Here is a 15,239-nt window from a genome sequence, read left to right as displayed (position 1 = left end):
ACAAATAACATACAAAGAACTCTCATAAGGTTAACAGCTGATTTCTCAGCAGAAACTCTACAAGCCAGAAGGGAGTGGCAGGATATACTTAAAGTGATGAAAGGGAAGAACCTACAACCAAGATTACTCTACCCGGCAAGGATTTCATTCAGATTCGATGGAGAAATCAAAAGCTTTAAAGACAAGAAAAAGCTAAGAGAATTCAGCACCACCAAACCAGCTCTACAGCAAATGCTAAAGGAACTTCTCTAAGTGGGAAACACAAGATACGAAAAGGACCTACAAAAACAAACCCAAAACAAATAAGAAAATGGTCACAGGAACATACATATCAATAATACCTTAAACGTGAATGGATTAAATGCTCCAACCAAAAGACACAGGCTTGCTGAATGGATACAAAAACAAGACCCATACATATGCTGTCTACAAGAGACACACTTCAGACCTAGGGACACACACAGACTAAAAGTGAGGGGATGGAAAAAGATATTCCATGCAAATGGAAATCAAAAAAAAGCTGGAGTAACAATACTCAAATCAGATAAAATAGACTTTAAAATAAAGAATGTTACATGAGACAAGGAAGGACACTACATAATGATCAAGGGATCAATCCAAGAAAAAGATACAACAATTATAAATATATATGCACCAAACATAGGAGCACCTCAATACATAAAGCAACTGCTAACAGCTCTAAAGGAGAAAATCGACAGTAACACAATAATAGTGGGGGACTTTAACACCTCACTTACACCAGTGGACAGATCATCCAGACAGAAAATTAATAAGGAAACAGAAACTTTAAATGACACAAGAGGCCAGATAGATTTAATTGATATTTATAGGACATTCCATCCAAAAACAGCAGATTACACTTTCTTCTCAAGTGCGCACGGAACATTCTCCAGGATAGATCACACCTTGGGTCACAAATCAAGCCTCAGTAAATTTAAGAAAATTGAAATCATATCAAGCATCTTTTCTGACCACAATACTATGAGATTAGAAATGAATTACAGGGAAAAAAACGTAAAAACCACAAACACATGGAGACTAAACAATACATTACTAAATAACCGACATCACTGAAGAAATCAAACAGGAAATCAAAAAATACCTAGAGACAAATGACAATGAAAACACGACGATCCAAAACCTATCGGATGTAGCAAAAGCAGTTCTAAGAGGGAAGTTTATAGCTATACAAGCCTACCTCAAGAAACAAGAAAAATCTCAAATAAACAATCTAACCTTACACCTAAAGGAGCTAGAGAAAGAAGAACAAACAAAACCCAAAGTTAGCAGAAGGAAAGAAATCATAGAAATCACAGCAGAAATAAATGAAATAGAAACAAAGAAAATAGCAAAGATTAATAAAACTAAAAGCTGGTTCTTTGACAAGATAAACAAAATTGATAAACCATTAGCCAGACTCATCAAGAAAAAGAGGGAGGACTCAAATCAATAAAATTAGAAATGAAAAACGAGAAGTTACAACAGACACTGCAGAAATACAAAGCATCCTAAGAGACTACTACAAGCAACTTTATGCCAATAAAATGGACAACCTGGAAGAAATGGACAAATTTTTAGAAAGGTATAACCTTCCAAGACTGAACCAGAAAGAAATAGAAAATATGAACAAACCAATCACAAGTAATGAAATTGAAACTGTGATTAAAAATCTTCCAACAAACAAAAGTCCAGGACCAGATGGCTTCACAGGTGAATTCTAGCAAACATTTAGAGAAGAGCTAACACCCATCCTTTTCAAACTCTTCCAAAAAACTGCAGAGGAAAGAACACTCCCAAACTCATTCTATAAGGCCACCATCACCCTGATACCAAAACCAGACATACTACAAAAAAAGAAAATCACAGACCAATATCACTGATGAATATAGATGCAAAAATCCTCAACAAAATACTAGCAAACAGAATCCAACAACACATTAAAAGGATCATATACCATGATCAAGTGGGATTTATCCCAGGGATGCAAGGATTCTTCAGTATACGTAAACCAATCAATGTGATACACCATATTAACAAGTTGAAGAATAAAAACCATATGATCATCTCAATAGATGCAGAAAAAGCTTTTGACAAAATTCAACACCCATTTCTGATAAAAACTCTCCAGAAAGTGGGCATAGAGGGAACCTACCTCAACATAATAAAGGCCATATATGACAAACCCACAGCAAACATCATTCTCAATGGTGAAAAACTGAAAGCATTTCCTCTAAGACCAGGAACAAGACAAGGATGTCCACTCTCACCACTATTATTCAACATAGTTTTGGAAGTCTTAGCCACAGCAATCAGAGAAGAAAAAGAAATAAAAGGAATCCAAATCGGAAAAGAAGTAAAGCTGTCACTGTTTGCAGATGACATGATATTATACATAGAGAATCCTAAAGATGCTACCAGAAAACTACTAGCGCTAATCAATGAATTTGGTAAAGTAGCAGGATACAAAATTAATGCACAGAAATCTCTTGCATTCCTATATACTAATGATGAAAAATCTGAAAGTGAAATTAAGAAAACACTCCCGTTTACCATTGCAACAAAAAGAATAAAATATCTAGGAATAAACCTACCTAAGGAGACAAAAGACCTGTATGCAGAAAATTATAGGACACTGATGAAAGAAATTAAAGATGATACAAATAGATGGAGAGATATATACCATGTTCTTGGATTGGAAGAATCAACATTGTGAAAATGACTCTACTACCCAAAGCAATCTACAGATTCAATGCAATCCCTATCAAACTACCACTGGCATTTTTCACAAAACTAGAACAAAAAATTTCACAATTTGTATGGAGACACAAAAGACCCCGAATAGCCAAAGCAATCTTGAGAACGAAAAATGGAGCTGGAGGAATCGGGCTCCCTGACTTCAGACTATATTACAAAGCTACAGTAATCAAGACAGTTTGGTACTGGCACAAAAACAGAAATATAGATCAATGGAACAGGATAGAAAGCCCAGAGATAAACCCACGCACATATGCTCACCTTATCTTCGATAAAGGAGGCAAGCATATACAGTGGAGAAAAGACAGCCTCTTCAATAAGTGGTGCTGGGAAAATTGGACAGGTACATGTAAAAGTATGAAATTAGAACACTCCCTGACACCATGCACAAAAATAAACTCAAAATGGATTAAAGACTTAAGTGTAAGGCCAGACACTATCAAACTCTTAGAAGAAAACATAGGCAGAACACTCTATGACACAAATCACAGCAAGATCCTTTTTGACCCACCCCCTAGAGAAATGGAAATAAAAACACAAACAAATGGAACCTAATGAAACTTAAAAGCTTTTGCACAGCAAAGGAAACCATAAACAAGACAAAAAGACAACCCTCAGAATGGGAGAAAATATTTGCAAATGAAGCAACTGACAAAGGATTAATCTCCAAGATCTACAAGCAGCTCATGCAGCTCAGTAACAAAAAAACAAACAACCCAATCCAAAAATGGGCAGAAGACCTAAACAGACATTTCTCCAAAGAAGATATACAGATGGCCAACAGACACATGAAAGAATGCTCAACATCATTAATCATTAGAGAAATGCAAATCAAAACTACAATGAGGTATCATCTCACACCAGTCAGAATGGCCATCATCAAAAAATCTACAAACAATAAATGCTGAAGAGGGTGTGGAGGAAAGGGAACACTCTTGCACTGTTGGTGGGAATGTAAATTGATACAGCCACTATGGAGAACAGTATGGAGGTTCCTTAAAAAAATAAAAATAGAACTACCATATGACCCAGCAATCCCACTACTGGGCATATACCCTGAGAAAACCATAATTCAAAAAGAGTCATGTACCAAAATGTTCACCGCAGCTCTATTTACAATAGCCAGGACATGGAAGCAACCTAAGTGTCCATCATCGGATGAATGGATAAAGAAGATGTGGCACATATATACAATGGAATATTACTCAGCCATAAAAAGAAATGAAATGGAGGTATTTGTAATGAGGTGGATGGAGTTAGAGTCTGTCATACAGAGTGAAGTAAGTCAGAAAGAGAAAAACAAATACCGTATGCTAACACATATATATGGAATCTAAGGGAAAAAAAAAAAGGTCATGAAGAACCTAGTGGCAAGACGGGAATAAAGACACAGACCTACTAGAGAATGGACTTGAGGATATGGGGAGGGGGAGGGGTGAGATGCGACAGGGTGAGAGAGTGTCATGGACATATATACACTACCAAATGTAAAATAGATAGCTAGTGGGAAGCAGCCGCATAGCACAGGGAGGTCAGCTCGGTGCTTTGTGACCACCTAGAGGGGTGGGATAGGGAGGGTGGGAGGGAGGGAGATGCAAGAGGGAAGAGATATGGGAACATATATATATGTATAACTGATTCACTTTGTTATAAAGCAGAAACTAACACACCATTATAAAGCAATTATACTCCAAAAAAGATGTTTAAAAATAAATAAATAAATAAAATAAAAAGCAGTGAAGATGATAGAGATTGGAATTAAAAGGATGTAAAAAGATAAATCAGGCAAATTCTCACCCAAGAAACAGCTGTAGTAATTTATTAAAAAATAGACTTTTAAGGCAAAAGAGCATCACTAGAGATAAAGATAACATGATCAGTGCCTTTGAATGATGTAGCAGTATTAAAGTTGTATGCGTCAAATAATACAGTTTCAAATGTATAAAGCAAAATCAACAGAATTGTGAAGAGAAATAACTTTATAGTCATAGTGGGAGATGTAACAGAAGTAGTTAACAACAGAACTAGGTAACTAAGTAACAGGACTAGTTAACAACAGAATCAATAAGGAGAGAGAAAATTGTGAGCAACATATTAACAAATTTGATCTAATGGTCACATATATTACATCCAAGAAGTGAAGAATACATTTCTTTCTAAGAACAGATGGATCATTTATAAAAATTGATGTATCCTGTGCCATAATGGAAGTCTAAACAAATTTGAAATAGTAAAATCATACACAACATGTTTTCTGACCACAAATGCAATTAGGTTAAAAATCACGAAAGAAAAGATAAGTAGAAAAAAATAAATATATGTTAAAATTAAGAAACAAGGTTCTAAATAACCCATGGGTCAAAGAATAAATCATAATAGAAATTAGAAAATATTTAGAATCACACCTAAGAAAAGATACTATGTATAAAAACTGATGGGGTGCAACCAAAACTGTACACAGAGGAGAATTTTTAGCCCTAAATTTATATTTCAGAAAACTTTAAGCTAATGCATTTGAAAATATAAATGAATTTCTAGAAAAATATAACTTCCAAAAACTGACTCAAGAAGAAATAAAAAGCCATCCTACAAAGAGCATTTAAGGTCCAGATAACTTTACCAGAAATTTTACAAAATCTTCAAGAAACAACTCTACAATACTATACAAACTTAGAGAATAGAAGAGGAGTAATATTTAGAATAAAAACTGCTTAGAATCAATATAAAAAAGACAGTCCCATAGAAAAAGAGGCAAAACACTTGAACATCTTCACAAAACGAACATTTTTTTGTATTTTTAAAATTTTTTAAACAGCTTTATTGGGATATAATTGATATACAAAAAAAACTGGACATATTTAATGTATACAATTTGCTGATTTTGGAGATATGCATACACCTGTGAAAGCATCACCACAATTAAGGCAATAAAATATCCATTACCTCTAAAAAAAACAAAACAAAACATCATTCTCAATGGTGAAAAACTGAAGGCATTTCCTCTAAGACCAGGAACAAGACAAGGATGTCCACTCTCACCACTATTATTCAACATAGTTTAGGAAGTCCTAGCCATGGCAATCAGAGAAGAAAAAGAAATAAAAGGAATCCAAATCGGAAAAGAAGAAGTAAAACTGTCACTGTTTGCAGATGACATGATACTATACATAGAGAACCCTAAAGATGCCACCAAAAAAACTACTAGAGCTAATCAATGAATTTGGTAAAGTTGCAGGATACAAAATTAATGCACAGAAATCTCTTGCATTCCTATACACTAATGATGAAAAATCTGAAAGAGAAATTAAGGAAACACTCCCATTTACCACTGCAACAAAAAGAATAAAATACCTAGGAATAAACCTACCTAGGGAGACAAAAGACCTGTACGCAGAAAACTATAACACACTGATTAAAGAAATTAATGATGATACCAACAGATAGAGAGATATACCATGTTCTTGGATTGGAAGAAACAATATTGTGAAAATGACTATACTACCCAAAGCAATCTACATATTCAATGCAATCTCTATCAAATTACCAATGGCATTTTTTACGGAACTAGAACAAAAAATCTTAAAATTTGTATGGAGACACAAAAGACCCCGAATAGCCAAAGCAGTCTTGAGGGAAAAAAACGGAGCTGGAGGAATCAGACTCCCTGACTTCAGACTATACTACAAAGCTACAGTAATCACGACAATATGGTACTGGCACAAAAACAGAAACATAGATCAATGGAACAAGACAGAAAGCCCAGAGATAAACCCATGCACCTATGGTCAACTAATCTATGACAAAGGAGGCAAGGATATACAATGGAGAAAAGACAGTCTCTTCAATAAGTGGTGCTGGGAAAACTGGACAGCTACATGTAAAAGAATGAAATTAGAACACTCCCTAACACCATACACAAAAATAAACTCAAAATGGATTAAAGACCTAAATGTAAGGCCAGACACTATAAGACTCTTAGAGGAAAACATAGGCAGAACACTCTATGACATAAATCACAGCAAGATCCTTTTTGACCCACCCCCTAGAGAAATGGAAATAAAAACAAAAAAAAAACAAGTGGGACCTAATGAAACTTCAAAGCTTTTGCACAGCAAAGGAAACCATAAACAAGATGAAAAGACAACCCTCAAAATGGGAGAAAATATTTGCAAACGAATCAACGGACAAAGGATTAATCTCCAAAATATATAAACAGCTCATGCAGCTCAATATTAAAAAAACAAACAACCCAATCCAAAAATGGGCAGAAGACCTAAATAGACATTTCTCCAAAGAAGACATACAGATGGCCAAGAAGCACATGAAAAGCTGCTCAACATCACTAATTATTAGAGAAATGCAAATCAAAACTACAATGAGGTATCACCTCACACCAGTTAGAATGGGCATCATCAGAAAATCTACAAACAACAAATGCTGGAGAGGGTGTGGAGAAAAGGGACCCCTCTTGCACTGTTAGTGGGAATGTAAATTGATACAGCCACTATGGAGAACAGTATGGATGTTCCTTAAAAAAATAAAAACAGAATTACCATATGATCCAGCAATCCCACTACTGGGCGTATACCCAGAGAAACCCGTAATTCAAAAAGACACATGCACCCCAACGTTCACTGCAGCACTATTTACGATAGTCAGGTCATGGAAGCAACCCAAATGCTCATCGACAGATGAATGGATAAAGAAGATGTGGTACATATATACAATGGAATATTAGCCATAAAAAGGAACGAAATTGGGTCATTTGTTGAGACGTGGATGGATCTAGAGACTGTCATACAGAGTGAAGTAAGTCAGAAAAAGAAAACAAATATCGTATATTAACGCATATATGTGGAACCTAGAAAAATGGTATAGATGAACCGGTTTGCAGGGCAGAAATTGAGACACAGATGTAGAGAACAAACGTATGGACACCAAGGGGGGAAAGCGGCGGGGTGGTGGGCGTGGTGGTGTGATGAACTGGGCAATTGGGATTGACATGGATACACCGATGTGTATAAAACTGATGACTGATAAGAACCTGCTATATAAAAAAATAAATTAAATTGAATTAAAAAATTTAAAAAAAAAAAGAAGGAGCCCACAGGTCTGGAAAAGGCCCTGTCAGAATGCAGCTTCTCTGGCTGCAAGCTCTCTTCAGCAGGAGTTTGTGCTACTATCTCTAGCGGTCGGTGCTAACATCTATCTTAGACTGTGCACATCGTTTGCCTTTTAATCCAAGGATGATGGCACTCGATTTCACATTTAACTTCTATGGCCATTTCTTTTATTAAAAGGAAGGGTGCTGGACTCCATAATTTGCAAAATCACTTCTAGCTCTAAAACTGTAATTCAGTGATGAGCAGCAATCTGAGAGATACCTGTATTAGCCTGTAAACACCTATCTAGGTGGCAAAAGGATCAGAAAATAAGATGTTAATTCCCAAAGCTACTGAAATGTGCTTGGGCCTGATCTATTTTGCAGAAGGGCAGGGGCCGGGCCACACATTTAGCATCTTCAAGCCACAGACTCCTGAGATGTAAAATGGTCCTCTACTTTTACAGGTTACGTAAATGCAACACCCCTGTTCCAGTTTTATGAAGTCATCCTTCGCCAGCTCCACATGGACCAATCATGATGCACCTTTGAAACATCAAACCTTCTCTTTTTCTTGTCCTACCTAACCCAACCACTTCAGCTCTTTGTTAACACTGTGTTGTGTAGACTTTGAGAGGTTAAAAAAAGGGTCTCTCTCTAAACTCTCTACCTTTTAATTCATCCAAACTACACTTGGAGGTGCCTTTGCAGGAAGTCAAAAGCACACCTCCTAAATCAAATATCTTAAGGTCAACCTGGGGCCTAAGGCAATGAAACAAAAGCTATAAGGCTCAAAACTCCCTGGGTTCCTGGATTACAACAGCTTTCCTATACCCCCAATGACCTAACCCCACCCTTCGTAATTTGTTTTCATTTAGCAAAAACTATTACTCATTTTACCTATCACCAAGTTTTACTCATATTCAACGAAGAGCACATTTTTATTTACCATCCTCAAGAAATGTGTTTAGAGAGCACAAGACACATGGAATATCGCTAATGGCTTTGGAGCCCAGAAACCCCGGCCTTTGAATATACCACTTACTACCTCCTGTGTTGCCATAGGGAGGTCAACCTCTCAGTTTCCTGATCTGTAAACTAGAGATGCACAGTACCTTCCTTCTAGAGTAGTAAGATTAGCTATAATGAATATATATTACTACCATGCAGCAGAACTGTTTATAATAACATCTGAATAAGGATGCATTTGCAAATTATGCAAAATGCCTCCATTCTTACTTTTAAATATGACCCACATGTCAATCTAAAACATCCTTGGGACTTCCCTGGTGGTGCAGTGGGTAAGACTCCGCACTCCCAATGCTGGGGGCCCGGGTCCGATCCCTGGTTGGGGAACTAGATCCCGCATGCATGCCGCAATTTAGAGTCCACGTGCCACAACTAAGACCCAGTGCAGCATAAATAAATAAATAAGTTTAAAAAATGAAGCATCCTTAACGAAACGTGCTTCTAAGCTACTGGCACATCTTCCTCAACAAACCATTCTACTTTGACCTCAGTAAGGAAAGAAGAAAAATGAACAAGTGGTAGTTTAGCAATATTACTCGTGGCAGACTACACAGTAGGAAGTGGGGGTAATGGGGGTCGTCCTGGGGACATTTTGGAAATGTAACACAGAATGCAAATCAGCACCCTGAGCAATAAATGTTAATAAAATTATGTTGCCAGCACAACAGGACAACAATGGCCATTTTATGTATCTTTTCCTTCAAGTAATAAAATTTAAGTAGTTATAAGTACCAAGAGAATTTCAACTAGGAAATAAATTGAATCATAAAAACATACTCAAGGTTCAAACCCTTAAAGGGTCACCTAACCTATTTTATCCTCTTCTAGAAATGCCCCACTTGGGAAAATTTTAAACATAGCTAATTCTCAATGTTGATGAATACTATATTAAACTTGTATACCACTTTACACACTTTAAATACTGTCACATCCATTACATTAACTAAAAGTTACTGATAATCGTGTTAGAACCAAACAAAAAGTAATTGGGAAGAAAGGGGGTGGGGGCGGGAAGAGGCAAAGGGATTTCTTTGGGATATCAGGTTAAAAAAGCAGAAACTGTCCATGCAGTAGGGTACATCAGTTGCGTTATCAATTACACAATTATATACCAGCTCTCGGCCAAGTTCACCAACTCTGAGCTGTGTTATTTAATTTGGGCAAGGTTTCCTGTTGCTGTTTTGACTGAGCTTCAGATGCCTTATCTACATGCCTAGGGATACCACCTATCCTGCAGAGGTGAGGAAGATATCAGAATGCAAGCACATTTTAAGTGCCTAGCACAATGAAGGAAACAGTGAGAACTCAAATTCCTTTCCTTTGAAACACAACTCTCTGCAAAGTGTAAAACCTGAACAGCATATCTATTGAAAGGAAAACTATTATAGTGACTCCTTCTGTGAAGAATCCCACACAAAGGCAAATCACACGTGCCCTGTTTTATGGAATCTGGATTTGGCATATACACTCCTAAGCAAAACTTCTCTAGTCAAGACCAATATAAATGACACAAAATAACATATACAACACCTTCCAGTAATGTAGTAAATAACTGTGGCATATTATGATCTATGAACGTGGTATTGCTAGAGGGATGTGCTGTATCTGGTCTGCTCTCATTACTGCTTTGCCCATTTGGTTCTCCATGAAAATAAAATTTACCAAAGTTTGCTGATAGAATTAGATGACAATGTCGTAAAGAGAAGATCACTTCGATTCTTATTACCTAATCTCTGTGCTAGAAGAGTGGAAATTCATCATCAAGTCCACAAGTGGGGAGAAAAACAAGATAACGAAATGGTTTCTTCCTACCCCATACTCTCGCCCCACCATGACGTGATTTCTCCTCATTAAGTCTATCACAGAGAGATTCTGGGAAGAGTGACGAACACAAAGGCTGGAAGAGAGATTTACAGAATAACACCCTAAAAGCGAGAGAAACGGATCTTTCATATATGCTCCCCTCCCCACCAAGTAAAATTCTACATGCCCAGCACTGTGCTGAACGTGTCACATCAACTTCTTTTTTTTTTTTTTAATTTTATTTTTACTTATGTATTTTCGGCTGTGTTGGGTCTTCGTTGCGGTGCGCAGGCTTCTCATTGCGGTGGCTTCTCTTGTTGCGGAGCACAGGCTCCAGGCACGTGGGCTCAGTAGTAGTGGTGCACCGGCTTAGTTGCTCTGGGGCATGTGGGATCTTCCCAGACCAGAGCTCCAACCCATGTCCCCTGCATTGGCAGGCGGATTCTTAACCACTGCGCCACCAGGGAAGCCCTCAACTCTCATACTTCACAACAGTCCTATGCGGTAGGGATTAGCATCATCGCCACTTTACAGATGATGCAATTGAGGCTTAGAAAGATTGCGAAACCTGCCCAAGGCTGCACAGCTAATAAGTGGCAAGAGCCATGAGTCTTGACTCCAAATCCATACTATTTGCCCACTACCACCCTACTTATTACTGTAGTGTAGATGAAAGGGTACTTTCCACACTCGGCTTCACCCCTTGGGCAAATCACTTGACCTTGCTGAGCAATTTGTCATCTATAAATGAGGACAATGACAGTTGCCCAGCCTTCTCCACAGCACCTGAGTGATGCTGAAAGACTTAACATATGTGCAAAAATATGCTATAAAAACTATAGGGCAACATGTAAATGTAACATTTCATTAATTTGAGCATAGATTCCATATATCTTTATCCTTCCTATTTGACCTAAAAGTAAGTTTTTAAGAGTAGTTAAATAATTTTTAACACTCCCAAGCAAAAGTCTAGGGGGAAAAAAATCAACCTTAGACATTCTGGAAAAGGCAAAACTATAGAGACAGTAAAAAGATCAGTGGTGGCCAGTGGTTTGGGGGAAGAAAGGAAGGGATGGAGGTTTTTAGGGCAGTGAAACTGTTCTGTATGATATCGTAATGGTGGACACATGTCACTATACATTTGTTAAAACTCTTAGAATATACAGCACCAAGAATGAACCCTAATGTAAACTATGGACTTTAGTTAATAAGAATGTACCAATATTGGCTCACCAATTGTAACAAATGTACCACAATACTGCAAGATATAAATAATAGGGGAAAGGGGTGTGGTGTGAGGGGATAAATGGGAACTCTGCAATTTATGTTCAGTTTTTTGGTAAACCTAAAACTGCTCAAAAAATAGTCTATTAATTTTTTGAAAACTCAACCTTATAAAACAAATTCTAGTAAAAATACAAACAAACAAACAAAAAAAACCCCACAAATTCTACACAAGAATTTAGGAAGTACTATGAATGAGCTTGGTGTTCTAAAAAATGCCTGGAATACTTGACAAAGTAATATCCCATCTTTTTGGACCAGTGTTGTCCAATAGAACTTTATGCAATGTGCAATGATGGAAATATTCTAGATCTGCTCTAACACAGTAGCCGCTAGTCACATTGGCTATTGAACACTTGCAATGTGGCTAGTATACTGAGGAAGGGAATTTTTAATTTTACTTAATTTTAATTAACACTTAAATAGCCACAGGCGCCTAGTGGCTATCACATCAGACAGCAGTTTTAGACAATTCAAGAGACTCTTAGAAATGTATTGTAATGTTAAAAGAAAAAAGTCACCTTAAGAGACCATCCAAATGGTAGCAGTTATGAAACAATGCCACAATTACCTGAGGTCAAGTGACTAGATGGCTAAGACAAACAGGAAGCAACAAAGCCCATCTCCAATTGTTTCTCACTTTTAAGTCTCATAATGTAACCCAAAAGTGACAAAATGGTCACTGTTCCTTGAATTCCTTCAATATTTTCAAAACAACCCAATTAGTTAAACACCATTTTTGCTTCCTGAAAAATAGGGCAGAGGTCAAGTTAGAATTACGAATATATTTTCAAGCTAGTGGCCCAGAGGAAATAAAAAACAAGGGGTCCGAAGGAAATAACTTAAAAAGTGACTTCTGCAAACACAAGATATTCACCCAACTTTTTAAAACGAAAATTCAGAAACTAATATTTAACCATGTATTTCAATTCCATGTCATAGTCAATTGTAAATCAAAAGGAAAAAAGATGCCCAGAAAAGCCTGAGCAAAGAAGAAAGGTGCCTGAGTAAGTAAACAAAACTGAGACAGTACAGACACACCTGACTATTCTTATCCAGCTGTTAACCAGAGAACTGCGTCAAAGGGTCATTACCTCTTCGTCGTTTAAAATGCTAGTTGATTAAACCTCAGTTCCTAGTTCAGACCTTTTATCCTTTTGCTAGGGGCATAAAAAGGAACTCATATCCTCAACTGCAGTGGCTTTTTATCGGAGTCCTCCCCTGGGGGACCTATGAAACCAAACCCTGAGATTGGCTCCCCACCCTCAGGGAATAAGTGAGGTGTCCAAAGCGACAGTGTTGAATCCCTAGAGTTCCGTTCGGTCCACAGCTTCTTTTTCAGTCCTTCAAGTACTGGATCTTTCTTTTAGAGTACAAAGAGAGGGAGAGAAAGACAGGTAATTGAGAAGCAGTAACACCCTCATGAAGACAGACGTGAAAACACCTGACCTTAGAAACAGGTCCCCAGAAGCTAATTCTTGACACTCTGTGCAGAGGTAAAGCGAACCTTTGTTCTTTTTTTCAAGTTCACGAGTCGCATTAGAAAAATATTATTTCGTAATTTCCAACAGGAGTGATCTTTAAGAGTATTCAAATGCATAATTAAGTGACATTAAACTGCCCCGAGTGATCAAGCACGACGTCCAACAACTTGAACGTTTCAATCTGTTCAACCGCAAGGAACGAGACAGGTTTCCACCTTTCCAGTCCTTTTCCCCGCACTTCTCTCTTCCTGGGCCCTGAAAGCCCTGTATCCCGTTTGTTGTGCAATCTTTTTCGAACTCCACCCACTGACTCCAGAACAAGTGGAATTCTCTCATTCTGAAGGTCGGGATTTTCCTCCAGAAAGGAAGGGAGACACTGAAAACTCCTTGACGTGGGTCAAATAAGGCAAGGGGAACAGTCCAGCCCGACTCCCAGATTAAGAGAGACCAAAGGCCAAGCTGGGGGAGGCGCTCAAGTTTCCGCTCACCAAGGGGCGGGGGGGGGGGGAAGAAAGAAAGAAAAGGGTCAGAAATAAAGAGCGAGAAGGGGAAGGAGGGAGGGCTAGATTGGGAAGACCGGTTATCCGCGATGCTGCTCCCAACTCTGAGGGACTCAGGTCCTCCAGCATTTTCTCCCCACGTGCAGCCAAGCCCGTGGCGCCCACAGAGCAGCCCCAGGGCCTGGGTCCCGGGGGCCGAGAGGCCCGGCTCGCCAGCCCGCGCAGTGGCGGGGAGCGCAGGGGGGCGGGGGAAGGGGGGCGCAGCGCAGCCCCGGCTCCCGCGCGGTTATCTTACTGCGCAACAGCCTCGCCCGCGCCGCCCGGGTGCACCCAGCAGCGCGCCCCGCACACCTGCCCGGCGCGAGGAGGGCGAGCCCGTAACCCCTGGCAGCCCCCAGACGGCGCGCCCAGCGCTAGCAGCACGGGAAGCACGCGGAGGGCGGGGGCTGAGAGAGGGAACACCTGGCGCCCGGGGCCCCGCGGCGCCGGCCGCACGTGGCTGTGACACCTGGCGCGCCCCCGCCAAGCACCCCTTCCCCCTCCCACCAGGCTGTGCCCCCTGCCCTCCCTCCCGCCCCCGCCTCAATCCCCAACCATCACCCCCTCCCACCCCATCCACCCCGGTTCCACTCCCCTCACCTGCTCCCACTGTCGTCACCCTGGGAGCGAAGAGGGCCGGATGGTCGTCCCGTGGCTAAAGGTAACCCGGGAGAGTGAAGAGGTGCACCCCGAAACAGCTAGCCCCAGCATTCCTCAGGCCCAGCAACAACACAGGCACCCCCCAGACTGACCTTCTGCCGCGGGCTGCGTCGCCGTCCACCCCGTCCGGCCTCAACTGCCTCCTCGGCGCCGCCGCCTCTTCCCCGCGAAGCCTCCTCTACCCGCGTCGCCATGAGGTGACGGCAGCAGCCAAACAAGCAGCCCGACAAGGGGCAAGGAACCTCGCAGGGCCTCGCGCCCCGCCCCTGAATCCCCCAACCAATTGCCGCATGCAAGGCTCCCCACGTGACCGGAGGAGGTTGGCCTCCGAGGGGACGGAGCGGGATGGGGGTGGGGAGCATTGAAGCCGGGGCTGGGCTACAGCAGGGCCGAAGGGCGAACAGAGGCCGCGCGAGCCTGCGCGAACGAGGAAAGGGACTCTGGAGAGGACTACAAGTCCCAGCAGGCTGCGCGGCCACGGCTCGCAGACCCGGATCAGGATTGGAGCGTAATGCGGCGTTCTGAAATGGGGGAAGAGTATCCACTGTGCTGCGCGTGCAGCCT

The 15,239-nt window shown here is 40.3% G+C and overlaps 1 protein-coding gene across 9 annotated transcripts in view; it reads right to left on the bottom strand.

The window, feature by feature from the left end:
• The window catches only part of TXLNG (taxilin gamma), a 59,065-nt gene extending 44,135 nt beyond the window's left edge, over window positions 1–14,930 (bottom strand). For 8 of the 9 annotated variants that reach the window (XR_009006702.1, XM_057538542.1, XM_057538543.1 and 5 more), the window contains exon 1: window positions 14,768–14,928. Coding sequence is in view for 8 of the 9 variants with exons in the window: in XM_057538542.1 (XP_057394525.1) it covers window positions 14,768–14,869 (102 nt within the window). In the remaining variant the exon portion in view is untranslated. Of the gene's footprint in view, window positions 1–14,767 lie in introns of all 9 variants that reach the window. The other variant, XM_057538549.1, reaches the window with a different exon arrangement.
• Between the last annotated feature and the right edge of the window lie 309 nt (window positions 14,931–15,239).

This window comes from Balaenoptera acutorostrata, chromosome X, assembly GCF_949987535.1.
Source record: "Balaenoptera acutorostrata chromosome X, mBalAcu1.1, whole genome shotgun sequence".
NCBI classification, from domain to species: Eukaryota; Metazoa; Chordata; class Mammalia; order Artiodactyla; family Balaenopteridae; genus Balaenoptera; species Balaenoptera acutorostrata.
Note: the sequence above shows the minus strand (reverse complement) of the source record. Positions and strands in the feature narration are given on the sequence as shown.